Here is a 13,718-nt window from a genome sequence, read left to right on the forward strand (position 1 = left end):
GGCCGCTGAGCCTGCACGTCCGGAGCCTGTGCTCCGCAGCGGGCGAGGCCACAACAGTGAGAGGCCCGCGTACCGAAAAAAAGAAAAACAAAAAACACCAAAGGAAAAAAAACCAGGGTTTGAGTCCAGAGCACAGTGAAACATAAAATGAAACAGAGGACAGGCCTTGGCTGCTCCCACAAACCTGCAGAAAAATATTGACCTTAGGTTTTGCCTCTGCAGTTCCAACAGCAGTTTTATCTCCTTGTGTTTCAAAGAAGGTCTGGATCTTCCAGCTGCATGTAGGGTTGATTTAAAGTGCGTCCTCCCCACTCTTTGAGTGTCTGCCCCCACTGCCCCCAGTGGCAAGCTTTACCCCCTTGGGAAGGGGACTTACAGCAAGCAGGGTTGGCTGTGGGCTGAAGGGATTGGTGTGTGTGCCCGTTTCGGGGGTGAGGTAGGGTGGCTCAGTGCTCGTTCACCCAGGAGGGGGTCACAAGTAAGCCACTGTGCTGGGGCCATGCGTCCCGCGCGGGTGTTCTGTGTGCAAGGAACCATTGTATAACTGTGTGATTGTTGAGGTGTGGCGAGTCCCTTGTCGGACGTGCCCTTGCTTTTAGTGCCTCTGTGCCGGATGTATATTTACTGTGCTCCGGGCAGGGGCAGTTGAGCTCGATCAAGGGTAGTTTTGGTGCCCAGAGTTATTGAAACTGTGTGAGTTGCACCACGGGGGCGAGTTCATCTGGACTCTAACGTGCCCGCCGCGTTCTCGGAGCTAATTTTCTCTGGCTGTCCGCGCACCCCCCGGAGGTGGGGATGCGACAGGGGGCGGGCGAGGTGGTCGTGTGGCGGGACAGGAGGCTGTGCAGTCGGGAGAAGAGACCGGCCGCGGTTGAGGACGACCTCGACGCGACCCGGCAGAGGAGGCGAGAACTCCAGGGAGGACGGGCGAGCCCCACGCGACTCTCGGTTGCCGCAGGGCGCACGGGCGACGAGTAGCGCCTGCCAGGGGACCGGGCCGCGCGCCCGCTGCCTTGACTTCCCCATCCCCTCGCGGAGGAGGGGCCGCAGCGGAGAAAGTGCGCGAAGGGGCCGCGGCGGCGAGCCTCCCACGTGACGGGGCCGCGCCGAGCAGAGCGGGACCCGGCGGCGGCGGGCGCAGCAGGGCGGCCTGGAGCCCCGGGAGCGGCGCGCGCGGCCCCGGCCGGCCGGCGTCCCGGCCTCGCGCTGCACATTCTCTCCTGGCGGCGGCGCCACCTGCGGTCGCGTTCGCCCGAACATGGCGACACGGAGCAGCAGGAGGGAGTCGCGACTCCCCTTCCTCTTCACCCTGATAGCGCTGCTGCCGCCCGGGGCTCTCGGCGAGGTCTGGCTGCCGACGCTGCCCGGCGGCCGCGCGCCTGGGCCCCAGGATCGGGGCTTCCTCGTGGTGCGGGGCGACCCGCTCGAGCTGCGGCGTGGGGCGCGCGGGGCGCCCCGGAGGGCGGACGAGAAGCCGCTCCGGAGGAGACGGAGCGCTGCCCTGCAGCCCGAGCCTATCCAGGTGTACGGACAGGTGAGCGGTCGGCCCCCGCCTTCCCCCGGCTCTCTCCTCTCCCTGCGCCGCCTCACCCCCGCATCCATCCTTGGCTGTCGCCTCCCAGGTGCAGGCACCGCTGGGGACTTCCCGGCTGGCGTTTGTTTTTTACCCCTCCTCACATAGGAGTACAACCGTCAGCACTTGAATCGCCTTGATCTTTCCTTCTTCCTGTCGATTTTAGCAAACGGATTCCAGGGCACTCGCGGGGTGCACTGCCTGTTTCCCCAGGGTGTGTGCTCACCGGTGGAGTTTCCGGCAGGTATCAGAGGGGTGCAGCTTCATTTTACGTGTGGATAAAAAACGGGCTTTCTTTCGTGTATCATCAGTTAGCAGCCGAGGCGAGCACCCTGCAGATGCAGTACATTTACCCAGAACCGTCAGAGGAGGGGGTTTCCACAGTTACCGTTTTTAACCACAATTAAGGTGGGCAAACCTGAAAGCTTACTCTCTGGGTATAGTCCAAGCAAGAGGGGTGTGTGTGAGTGTGTGTGTGTGTGTGTGTGTGTGTGTGAGGGCTGAATTTTTTTTATTTTGGACAGGAATATCCCTCATGACACTTGGGAATTTGAAAGACTGCAATAATTTGGTGGGCATTATTATTCAGTAAGTGATTTATTTCTATCTAGGCAATGGATTTAATTAGATCATAAGGAACACGAATTTCATTTTTATGGCAGGACTTACTTCTGGCAATTACAAACCGAGTTTGTGGGTTAGTATCAGCGCTGGCAAAATTAATTTGTCTGTGTTACTGCCTCATGAGACTCGCAGTCCTATGGTTGAGACTGACATCAGCAAAACTGGAAGGTCGGTGGGGGAGAAAAAGTGGGACCAGTGTAGGTGGTCAATTACACGATTTCTAGAGTCAAAATATTCCCTTCAAAGTAGAAATTAAAGGATTAGTCTGAATTCTGCACCTCTTCACTGATTTTCCTTTAGCCGTTTCTTCAAGAAATATATACAGAGTTAAATGTTCAACCCTTGGAGCCAAGAAGAACGTTATAAACCATCTCCCCTATTGTGCCATTTTGTTGATGAAGCCGCCAGAGCTGGGAAAGGTGAAGTGACTAGCCCAGGGTCACATGGGGCAGGGTTGCCTGCTCTTTAGTTTTTGTCTGCATTGTCTCAGTGACCTTCGAGTGATCAAATAGTCGCCCTCTCTTTATACAGTGCTTCTTAAATAACTTTTTTCTGAAGTAAAATGTATTGGTAAGAGAGGGGATAGGGATGGAGGTGAGAGGATGGGAGCATTTGCCTTCCATCCACCATCAGCTCCTGGGCAAGAGCGTGTGCCAGTGGGCATATAACTGCTGGTGGGCATGGGCTGCGGGAGCCTGCCTGTTTGGCTCCCTCGTGGGTCCAGATCCTTGTTCCCTTCCCCACCCCCATCTGAAACTTCTTTTTTGTATTGTTGAAAGAAGTCAGCAAGGTCCTTGCTCCCCACAGGGATGCCAGCGTCCTGATGGAGGATGGGGGAGGGAGAAAGAGAGGCTCCCTTGTTCCTTGAGCCTTCCCCATCAGCCCAGCTCTGCTGTGGGCTTGAGTCAGCTTTCTGGGGGCTGGGAGTGGAGAGCCGCAGGAGACGATCCCTTCCGGAGCTCAGGTCCCTAACATCTATAGTTTGGGCTGCGGGAAGAGCTTCCTGGTCGCAAAAATATGCACACTGGTGCCATTTCTTCCTTGGGTTTGGTTTGTGAAAGCTCCTGGGGTTTTGGGGCCAGTTAAAGATGAACTGTGTTCTTCTTGGGAGTGACTAAAAAACCCTCGGCTTTTACATTTCTGAGCCACATTGAGTTTGGTTCAGTGGAAGGTTGGAGAACTAGCCCTCGGACTCATAATGAGGAATTCCTACCAAGGGTGAGGACCCAGAGCAGTGTTTTTTCTTCTCCGAGGCCTCCCCCCTGTGCCATTGTTCTTGGCTGCCCTGAAGCTAATAAAACTGGGATTAACTTGAATCTGTAAAGATTTGAGTTAGATAGAAGGAAGGACTTCCCGGTCCTGGGCTTTCTGCTACAAACACTGTCTGGTGCAGACCCTTTAGACTGCAAGCACAGGAATCAGTAACTGAAGGGGTTTGGCGTGTCCCTCTTGGAGCTCTGGAGGGCCGCCCAGCTATTTGGAACAATCTTTCTAGCAAAGATGCCCATTTGCGTCTGTTTTCCCTGGGACAGACCTGGTTTATACGTTATCCCTGATGGTTATGAAAAGTGCTGTGTTCACTCAAAAAAGTGTCAGGATGCAGACTATAAATTAGATGGCCATTCTGCTTCTAGCCCTAAGCCAATTCCCACGTTACACTCCCCCCAATCTCTGCCCTTTAACTTTGAAATGTAAGGAATTGCCATGTTTTTCCATAGTGTCACTTGAATTCAGTGTGATTCTATATAGGGATGGGGGTGCAGATGAGGGGGTGGGGAGAGTTTTCATCCCTGCTTTCAGAAAGCTTAGAATTTAAGGAGGAGATAAAGCAGATGCAAATATACAGACATGGAAATGTACCAGACAGGGACAAGGAAACACGGACGTGATTCACCAGCCACAACTCTTCAGTGGGGTGTGAGTGGGTTGTTTGATATGAGAGGGCATGGGAGATGGAGTGATAAAGGGTCAGTGGGCTCAGACACTCTGCAGCTTCTCGCTCTCTGACCTTTGAGTAAGGTTAAGAGGATGCCTGGCAGCACAGATCAGGGCTGGAAGCAGAAACCGCCTGACGGAAGAAGCCCCAGGGGTGATGTTCAGGCCAAGAGCCCCAGGGAGGGGAGCAGGAGCGCTTTTGCATCTGAGAAAGAGCCCTGTGTTGCAGTCAGTGTCAGTTCTTTTTCTCTGGCTCTGCTAACCTAGGGAGTAAACTAGGCTTAGTTGTGTCCCTTCTAAAACAGGCCAGACCCAAGAAGGGGGATTCCAGAATTCTTGTCACACTGGATTTCCTCCTGATTTTATGTCAGCTCCGTGCCTCTGTGCCACCTGCTTTTCCCTCTGCCTCAAATGGTCCTTCCCCGTTTCTTTCTTTGCTTGCAAAACCCCTCTTCCATTTTTCAGCATCCAAGGAGTACCTCTTAGTATTCCCAGGCTCTGGTGGGAAGAGTTCTTTTGAGCTTGGTAACAGCACTGACTGCCTGGTGTTCTAATTGCTTGTTTAACTGTTTCATCTCCCTCTTTGCTCCTTGAGGGCATGGATCAAGTCTCTCCTCTGTGTCCCTGGCACTTGGGAGGCCCTTAATGAATATTTGTGGACCAGCTGCCCACCTGGAAAGAGAAAGGCCTAGAGGGTAGGAGGTACATCCAAGTTATAGAAAAGGTATTTATAAGGACTGTCGTGAGCCCACAATGGAGAGTGGAAGTGAGTTGGCTCAGGATGTGGGTCTGGGAGCCCTGATTTTCCTGTGCTATTTTGGGGTTTATTTTGAATGAAGAGCTGGGATTCTATCGTACAGAATGCTCCCTTTTAGGGCTCTCATGGTATTGCTAATGGTATTGTTTTGGGGAAAAATCCTTTGGAATGAAGCGCAAAGCCTAACAGGATTTACAGGTTTATTTTCCTTCCAATGAGCTCTCTCTTCATAATTCCTGCTTTTTAGAGTCCAGGGAGTATTCAGTGTCCTGATTTGAGACTGAAAATAAAGTGTCTGTTACAGCACAAGGCCCTGAGACAAAGAGCCTCCTTTGGGGGTGGAAGACTGTGTAGCTTTAGATCTCTTTGGGGTAGATTCTTGTATGATACACTTGCTTGGGAAAGAATTGGCTGGTTGATTCTGAAGTTAGGATGTTTGACCTGTATGCTTCCAAAAGATGAGAAGGCAAAGCATTTGCGGTTTCAAGTTGGCTGCTTCTGCATAGGTGAAGGGTTCCTTGGCGTTTTGGGTTGGCTCGATCATGGGTGTGACCTTGAAAGACTTCCTGATCTCACTTGGCATCTCTTCTTGGGCACAGTTCTTGGCTCGGTGTCTGGCCACTGTTTAATAGCTTGCCTGTCTTGGGGCGTGGCAGGTGGAGGCTTTGAGAGGTGGAAGGGATGGGAGGAAAACGGACAGGGAACAGGAGTGAGGAGATGGGGAATGAAAGGGATGAAATGTAAAGCCATCCAGTCCCTTTATTTAGCTTTCAGTAGGTAATGCATATTTGCAAAACAATATTTGAACAGAAGAGTATGTAGTGAGAAGTAAATTTCTCTCCCTTACATGACCCCATTCACCCAGTGTCCACGGTCATCAGTTTTTTGTACGGCCTTCCAAAAACATTCTACACATATGTAACATATATGGACATAAAATTTCAAACTTGAAATATCAGCGGCTTTCTATTATCCCCAGCCCCTGATATCATGAATAATGACATCAGCTCCAAAATATATTTATGGCATAATTACTGTCAATGGGAAGGGAGCTACCTGAAGTGTCATAGTATAAAATAGATTGTTACTTTTCCTCCAGGCCAGGGTGGAAAATACCAGTCCACTTCAAGGATTCCGGCCAGCCAGGGCCAGGGAGAGCAGCATTACGTAGCCCTCTTGTCACTTGGAAAGGCGCTGGAGGGCAGTTCCCTAGAGATGTAGAGCCCGGGTTTGTGAGAACATCAGAATACTGAGATCACGGATCTTGGCTTTAACTCATGTTCTTTTAGAAAATGTTTTCTTTAGATTCTGTAAAGTGGAGTCAATAGTATGCTTAATAAGCTGCTTTGAGACCTGGGATCCAGGAGGCAGATTCTAACAGCAGTGAACATCCCAAAGCAAAAAAATGGATGCTGTAGGAACATTTCATTGTCGTATTTTGGGCTGTTCCTCCTTAGAGATGACAGCCATCTTGGTAGTGTCATTGTTTAATCCGAGGGCCAAGGATGGATGGAGACAAGCCTTGTACTGTCCCCTGTAATGGACAGACACAGGAGCATGCAGATAATCTGGGGAGCAGGTAACTCAAAGAATAACCTATTTGCCTTTGCTATGTATTTAGTGTTTTGTTTTTTTTTTTTAAGGATCAGTTTACCTTCCTGATTAAATTTTGCTTAGGTGAATATTAAAATGAGTTTGCATTCTTTGAACAGCTGATATGCAAAATGACCGGCATACATGTGTTAGGGAAAGCCAGTTTGGAGTTTAGAATTTTTTGGTAATAATTCAGATGGAGATAATTTGAGAGTTGACCACGTAGAAATATATTAAAACGAGGTATTATAGTAACCTTTCCTCCATTTTTTTTTTAGGTTCAGGTGTGATGGAACGTAAAGGAGAGCTCACTGCATTTTCGTTTGAATATTTCATTAGTATTTCAGCAGAAGGGGTCTGGGCTGCAGGGCTGAGGCATCTTTGTGGAGCACAGAACCTTCCTGTGCATTCCCTAGGTATGCCAGAATCTCTTGGCACATGGCATATTCAGTCCAGCCATGTAAGTGCAGAAATCAACTTCCCTCAGTTTAAAATGAGCTGCAGTTAATGTCGACCTAATTTACTGGTTTATCGACCTGTGAACCTTGGGTCTTCGAAGTAGTGGCACGGGCAGCCTTCTAGCATCCAGGTGGCTGATGATGCTGTAAATCAGAGAAGGTGGGCGGACTGCTGACGAAGATCAAGATTTTCCTCCCGTGTTATTGTGAGACCCTGAGAAATGCTCTGAGCGTTTTGGGCTGGGTTCCATAAAAATAGGACTTCATAAGTCACATGACTTTTGTAGTCCTGAACACAACAGGGAGTTAAAAATAATTACAAAATACTGTTTTCCACTGCGTAATTGTTAATAATCATGGTAACATCCATGGTCATGTCACCGCTTCTGGCCAGGAGCTGGAAGGGTTTATCTTCCTGACCTCGTGTCAGGTCTTCTCTTCAACGGATCTTCCCGCCATGACGGAAATATTCTGGATCTGTGCTGGCCAGGGTGTCCACTAGCCATCTGTGGCAGTTGAAGCTTGACATGTGACTGGTATGACCGAAGAACTGAATTTATTTTCCTTTCATTGAATTTTCATCGTAGTTAAATTTAAGTTTAAACGGCCCCACGTGGCCCTTGGACAGCATAGCTTTAAGCGGTTGTGTGAAGTTCCCTTTCCCAGTGGTGGCAACTGGTGCTTCACCCGGGGGAGAAGCTTGTAGCCACAGCAAGGCCTGTCTTTGTTTCCATCACAAACGGGAGGGAAAGCGAGAGTTGAGGGCTGCTGTCTGAACCTGAGGTTTTGGCGGCTGCTGGCTGCCAGGTTGAGTGTGGGGAGACCCTGGCCTTTCTTTCCCGGGTAGGGCTGCATCAGGGGGTGTGGTGGAGGGTGCCATGGGTGCCCTGCTCATCTTAGCAGCTGCCTCTGCACAGCTGTCTCCTGCCATCAGGGACCTGGGCACTGAAGGCTGACCTGTGTGCCTTCACTTTTGATGTGGCTTTGCCCAGACAGCCCACGTGGCCCGGGCGGTGTGCAGACCCTGCGCATCTGTTTAGCCGAGAAAGCTGTACCTGGTGCCTTAACGTGCGGGCCGCCTCCCCACCCCCGCCCTCCGCTTCCTGGGCTCACCTTGTCTTCCCTCAACGCAGCCAGGTCTGTCTTCCGTCCCTGCAGCCCTGCAGGCTGGCGTGAAGACAAACACTGTGGGCGTGGGCGTGGGCGTGGGCGTGTGGTCTTCATCACCGCCTGGGACCCCCGCCTCCCGCCGGCCCTCTAACCCCGCCCGCCGCTGCAGCTGCAGGCGCTGGGCTCGGTAAATTGGGACCCTTCACCATGATTTATCTCCAGTCCCCTGAATTAGATTAAAAACACCACTACAAATTCTCAGAAAGGCAGGCTGATGTGATTACGTCCCAAATTGGAGTGGCAGACAAGGGCAATAAAAAGATGTACTTGTTATCTTATATTCGTGTTTTGTGCCGTGTAGGGACCAAGTGTGGTTTATTATCTCCCTCCCCCTCCCTTTGTTTTTGTTTTTTAACCAATATTGCATCTTTTATTTAGAAAAGAGAATAGCCTGTTGAATAGAAACCCTCTGCCCCCAAATAACTGGATTGAAGGGGGGAAGATGGCTGGGTTGATTCTTACATAAATAAATGAGGGTTTGAGCCAAATGGGTGGGTCGTGAATGGAGATTTTAATGTGTTAGTTGGGACTGAGGTGAGATCCAGTCTACTTTGATGATCTGGGGAGCTGAATAGTGTCAGGGTGAAATTCTTCACTCTTAGGAAACCTCTGTGTCCAGAAGAAATTGGGAGAAGCTGGTATAATCTGATGGAGCTTGGAGGGCCAGGGTTAAAAATAACCCTGGAGTAAAAGCCAGTTTAGGGACTGTCTCTGGGGAGTCTGGCTGGGTACATCTGAGAAGAGCCATGTATGGGGGAGGGGCCCAGATAGTCAAGGACTCTATTTCTCTGTTAGCCCAGAGGATACAGGCAAGACGTTTCCCTGTGGGTCTATGCCAGGGGCCTGGGGAGAAGGCCTGCCCCAGGGTCCCAGCAGAGGAAGCTGCCCATGACAGGGAGTGGGGACAGCGGACAGAGGTGGGTGGGTGGGGCCTGTGAGGCTGGGGGAGGGTTTGGAAGAGACTTGAAATGTTTTAAAGCTGTGTTCCATTAATTGGGTAACATTTGACTGTGTACCTATAACTTACCTCATCTGTATATATTTAGTTCCCTGAAGTTCTCTGAATAGTTCTTTAAAAAAGATCCTACAGTTAACTGTGCACGTAGTTTGCTGGATTGGGCGAGGTGTGCTGCTGTGGAGGTGATGCAGGGGTTCCTGCAGAAACAAGCCTCGGACCTGGAGAGGGGAAGAATTCGGGAGTGGATGTGGAGAGCTGGATGGAGGAGAAAGGCTGTCATCACAGGGCTGGGGAGTTAAGCTGCGTGGGGGTGGGGCCCGAGGGGCTTCTCCTGCCCTCCTGGTAGCAGAGGCATCTCACAGGACTGAAAGGTTGACCTTGCTGTTGTGTTTAAACCACTGGTAAGGTGAGGTCTTGAGGCGTTTGGTTCTGGGATGTCATGTAAATATTTTCCCCTTGGGGTAAGGGAGATGCTAGAAATCAGTGCCACCTCTGCGTTGGATGGTTCGTTGGAGCCTTGGGAACCAGAGCTTGGGTTTCCCCAGGTTTCGAATCTTGGTTGTGGAGTGAGGGGAAGGCTGCCTGAGCGCAGGGCTTGGCCACAACTGGCTTCTTTTTTTTAAATAAATTTATTAATTTATTTGTTCTTGGCTGCCTTGGGTCTTCATTGCTGCACGCGGGCTTTCTCTAGTTGCGGCGAGTGGGGGCTACTCTTCGTTGCAGTGTGTGGGCTTCTCATTGCGGTGGCTTCTCTTGTTGTGGAGCACGGGCTCTAAAGTGCAGGCTCAGTAGTTGTGGCACACGGCCTCAGTAGTTGTGGCTCACGGGCTCTAGAGCGCAGGCTCAGTAGTTGTGGCACACGGGCTCCATAGTTGTGGCACATGGCCTCAGTAGTTGTGGCTTGCGGGCTCTAGAGCACAGGCTCAGTAGCTGTGGCGCACAGGCTTACTTGCTCCACGGCATGTGGGATCTTCCTGGACCAGGGCTCGGACCCGTGTCCCCTGCATTGGCAGGCGGATTCTTAACCACTGCGCCACCAGGGAAGTCTCCACGACTGGCTTCTGAGCTTGACCCAGACGTACAGTGTTTCACCAGTTTATGTATGTTGTTACTTCCTGCTCTCAGGCCTCAGTGTTCCAACCCTGATGCTGCTCATGGTAGTTTTTGATATGCTGCCATTTTGTGAAGAATATGGTATAAAGACCATACCAGTAACAAGAGGAGATAACGTTTTAGCATTTTGAAGCTTATGAAATATATTCATGGATAAGATCTCTTTTGATTTGAAGGTGAGCCTTATTTATTTAAAAATTTTTTTTTTAGCAATATGAAAGGAAGTCTTTATTTGTTTTGTAGGGAGGACTAGTTGCCAGGATCACTATTAAAGACTAAATCTTAATAAGAGGCATCCATACATTAAAAAAATCCCGGCACATATTTTGATTCTGTAATAATTTTGTCTCTCTCCCCTTTTGACATCTCTAAGAAATCCATTTTGCCAAAGAATAACTTTCCCCCTTCAGAGCTTTTCCAGTACATGTCAACACAGTGAATTTTCCCTCCTTTGTTAATAAAGCAGAAGTATCCAGGGCACCTTCTGTGGCCAGGCTGGTGGGCAGCTGGGATGTTACTGCCACGCTGGTTGGCAAGACCCTGAATTGTGTGGCTGTTGCTCATAGGGTGGTGATGGTTCGAGCAGAACTTTCCACTGGCTCTGTGGTGTCACACATCTTCATGGAAGCCTTATTATTATTCTCAGTTCACAGATGAGCATCTTGAGGCTCCAGAAGGCAAAGGATGTCCCCCAAGTTGTGCAGCCCATCAATCATTGAGATCAGGACTCAAACCCAAGCCTCTGACTTGTCTCAGATTTACGGTGGCACCTTTCCCTCTTGTAAATATTCCAGTGAAAGCCTTGCTTTCAGCCAGGGGTCCGGTGGCTGTGATCTCTTTTGTTCCCCCTTCAAAACCTAGAGAGCTCATATAATGCCACCCTTTCCTTGGCTCTCCTGGCTACACCAGTTTACTTTTAACTTTTCAAATTTGTCAAGTTCCAGGTCCCTGCCCGTTCCTTGATTTCGCTCTGTTCTTCCTCTGGATCTGTCTTTTCTGTTCTCCATCCCTTTTGCCCTGGACTCCTCCCTCTTCATCCTTGTGGTACCCACTGGGGGTCTTGTCTTCAGTGCAGCCCTGCACTTGGTTATGCCCCCCCCCGGCTCCCACATTTAACATCTGTAAGTATTATTCATGAAATTAATTGTTTAACGTTTGTTTCCCCTACTGATTGAAGAGTCATGAGGCAGGACCTAGAAGTCTGCTGTTTTTTTAACACCTAGTAGAGCATCTGGTATGTAGTAAGTGCTCAGTAAATCTCTACTGAATGAATGAGGTGGTGGGCTATTTATGGTGGAGCTGCAGAGCCAAAGTGGAGGGTCAGGGAAAGTGGATGTTCTGGAACCATCCTACACAGGTGAATCCTGATTTAAGGCTAGTCCTGGTTCAGTGTGTCCAGCAGCCCGTAAACACTGGTGAGGGGCTTGCTGTGCTCTCAGTGCTGTGTGCCCCACTCTGCGGTCCTGGGTTTTAAGGCAGATGGAAACCCCACCTCTAGATCTTTCTTTGGGTTTAACCCCATCTGCAAGGTGTGGAAGGTGGTTTAGATGTTCCCTGAGGTTCCTTCTGGCCCGGATAGTTTCTTCTTTTTCTTACTTGCCAACTGGTGAATTAAGGGGTGATTATTTTCATGACAAAGAGATTTTTCACAGTTTTTTTTTTATAGGGAGCCCTCCCAGAGCAGCAGAGCGGGCTATTTGCTAAATGACAAAGTGGGTTTCACCAGGAGGGAGTGGCAGATAGAGGTGGATTCTACTTGCCGAAGATTAATCCGAACTAAAGTCTCTCCGAGCTGATACTGTAAGTCAGGAAGAGGCATATAAATAAATCTAAAGAGAGCTCATTACTCTAGTTAAGGAGATTATAGTGAAATGCTAAGTTTTTTAGTCTGAGGTCTTTCTCCCTTTGTTTCCTTGTCTGTGAAATGGGCAGCCTGCATTGATCAGAGAAGTAGTTAATGAATTCTCTGGGTGAAGCATCAGTGAGATGAGTGGAGAGGCCAGGACAGGGCCTCTCTGCAGGGAGCTCTTAAACCAGATTTCAGCTCTCCTTCGGAGGTGGAGAGTCCAGGGAGGGAAATGAGCTTACTAAATATAGTGGGAACACAGTCTCAAAAGGGGACATGGAGGGGCGATTTGCATAACCAGCATTTAGGTCGTGCAAACAGATGGTCTGAGAAACCTTGTCATGCTTGGACCTTGCATGTCTGTCTGGTTTCCTCAGGTCCATCCTGCAGTTCCGAGGATTTAGCAGCTACGCCTGTCCTTGCAGCTGAAGGACAGGCTATTTGTTTTATACTTCACTGTAGAATTTTAAAAATGCTTCTTTGTATTTCACTGCTAGTGGGGCAGTGGAATGAACCAGGCTGCCTTATTTGTCCTTCTCATCCTGTGTTCTGGAAAGAAGGAGTGGCGAGGACTACAGGCTGTGGGTGTCTAGGACATCCTGATCTTTGGGTTTGACCAATTTGAGAGACGTAATGGCAGAAGAAATGAATGGAGATGGCATGAGACCCCTTGCATTAAGGGCCCCCATCCTTCTGAATAAGACTCAATGACTATACAGATTTTGGTGGGTTTTATTGTAAATTTCTTATTACTTGTCAGACTTGTCGCGCTGATTTCCCCCAGAAGTGCTCTGTGTACTCTTTTTTTTTTTTTTTTTTTTTTTTGCGGTTCGCGGGCCTCTCACTGTTGTGGCCTCTCCCGTTGTGGAGCACAGGCTCCGGACGCGCAGGCTCAGCGGCCCTGGCTTACGGGCCCAGCCGCTCCGCGGCATGTGAGATCTTCCCGGACCGGGGCATGAACCCGCGTACCCTGCATCGGCAGGCGGACTCTCAACCACTGTACCACCAGGGAAGCCCCCTGCTCTGTGTACTCTTGACAGGTGAGAAGTGAGTAAAGAGCCCCAAAGGGTACCTAGCCCTTAGTAGGCCTCAGTGTATAAGCAATCACCACCTTCCCACAACAAGCAATTTCTTTGGCTTCCTTCTATTTCTAACAACCCAGAGCTTGGAGCTTGGGTGGCAGCAGCTTCTTGCCCCTCTCTGAAGAGTGAAGCAAAACACTTAACCTCTTTGGAACGCCGGGGCCTGCCAGGAGCCTGAGACGATGTGTGGGTTGACGGGGACCCAGGTGATGACTTGTGAACTGTGAAGTGGATGCTAGCCCTGAACCTATGGCCATTGCTCCAGTCAGGGACCAGGGACCAGGCCCGCAGGGATGCTGTGGCTTTGCAGATGCCGCTTACAGCATTTTGAAGGATTGCTTTGACCAGAGACCCACTCCTCAGCCTGCCTTCTCCATGACTCACCCGAGCTGCATCTTTTGGTAGCATGAAGGACCGAGGTGGGGGAAAGAAGAATTTCTTACGTGTGGGAGCTCCTAGGTATTGCATCCGCAATTGAGAAGTGTAAGGTTCTTTGCAGGTCATAGAGGCTTTTAAAAAAATTGAGATGAAATTCACGTAACATGAAAGTAACCATCTTAAAGGGAACAATTCAATCCGGTGGCGTTAGTACATTCACGATGTTATGCC

General features: G+C 49.9%; 1 protein-coding gene across 2 annotated transcripts in view; it reads left to right on the top strand.

Moving 5' to 3' along the window:
- The first annotated feature begins 1,089 nt into the window (after positions 1-1,089).
- SORL1 (sortilin related receptor 1) overlaps positions 1,090-13,718 on the top strand; it is a 157,031-nt gene continuing 144,402 nt past the window's right edge. Inside the window, exon 1 of one of the 2 annotated variants that reach the window (XM_089915731.1) lies at positions 1,090-1,534. In XM_089915731.1, coding sequence (XP_089771857.1) covers positions 1,259-1,534 — 276 coding nt within the window. In that variant the 5' untranslated portion in view covers positions 1,090-1,258. The remainder of the gene's footprint in view (positions 1,535-13,718) is intronic. The other variant, XM_022560208.3, reaches the window with a different exon arrangement.

The sequence above is a fragment of the Delphinapterus leucas genome, chromosome 7 (genome assembly GCF_059928025.1).
Source record: "Delphinapterus leucas isolate spDelLeu-1000000601 "Yukka" chromosome 7, BTC_Dleu_Yukka2, whole genome shotgun sequence".
Lineage (NCBI taxonomy): Eukaryota > Metazoa > Chordata > Mammalia > Artiodactyla > Monodontidae > Delphinapterus > Delphinapterus leucas.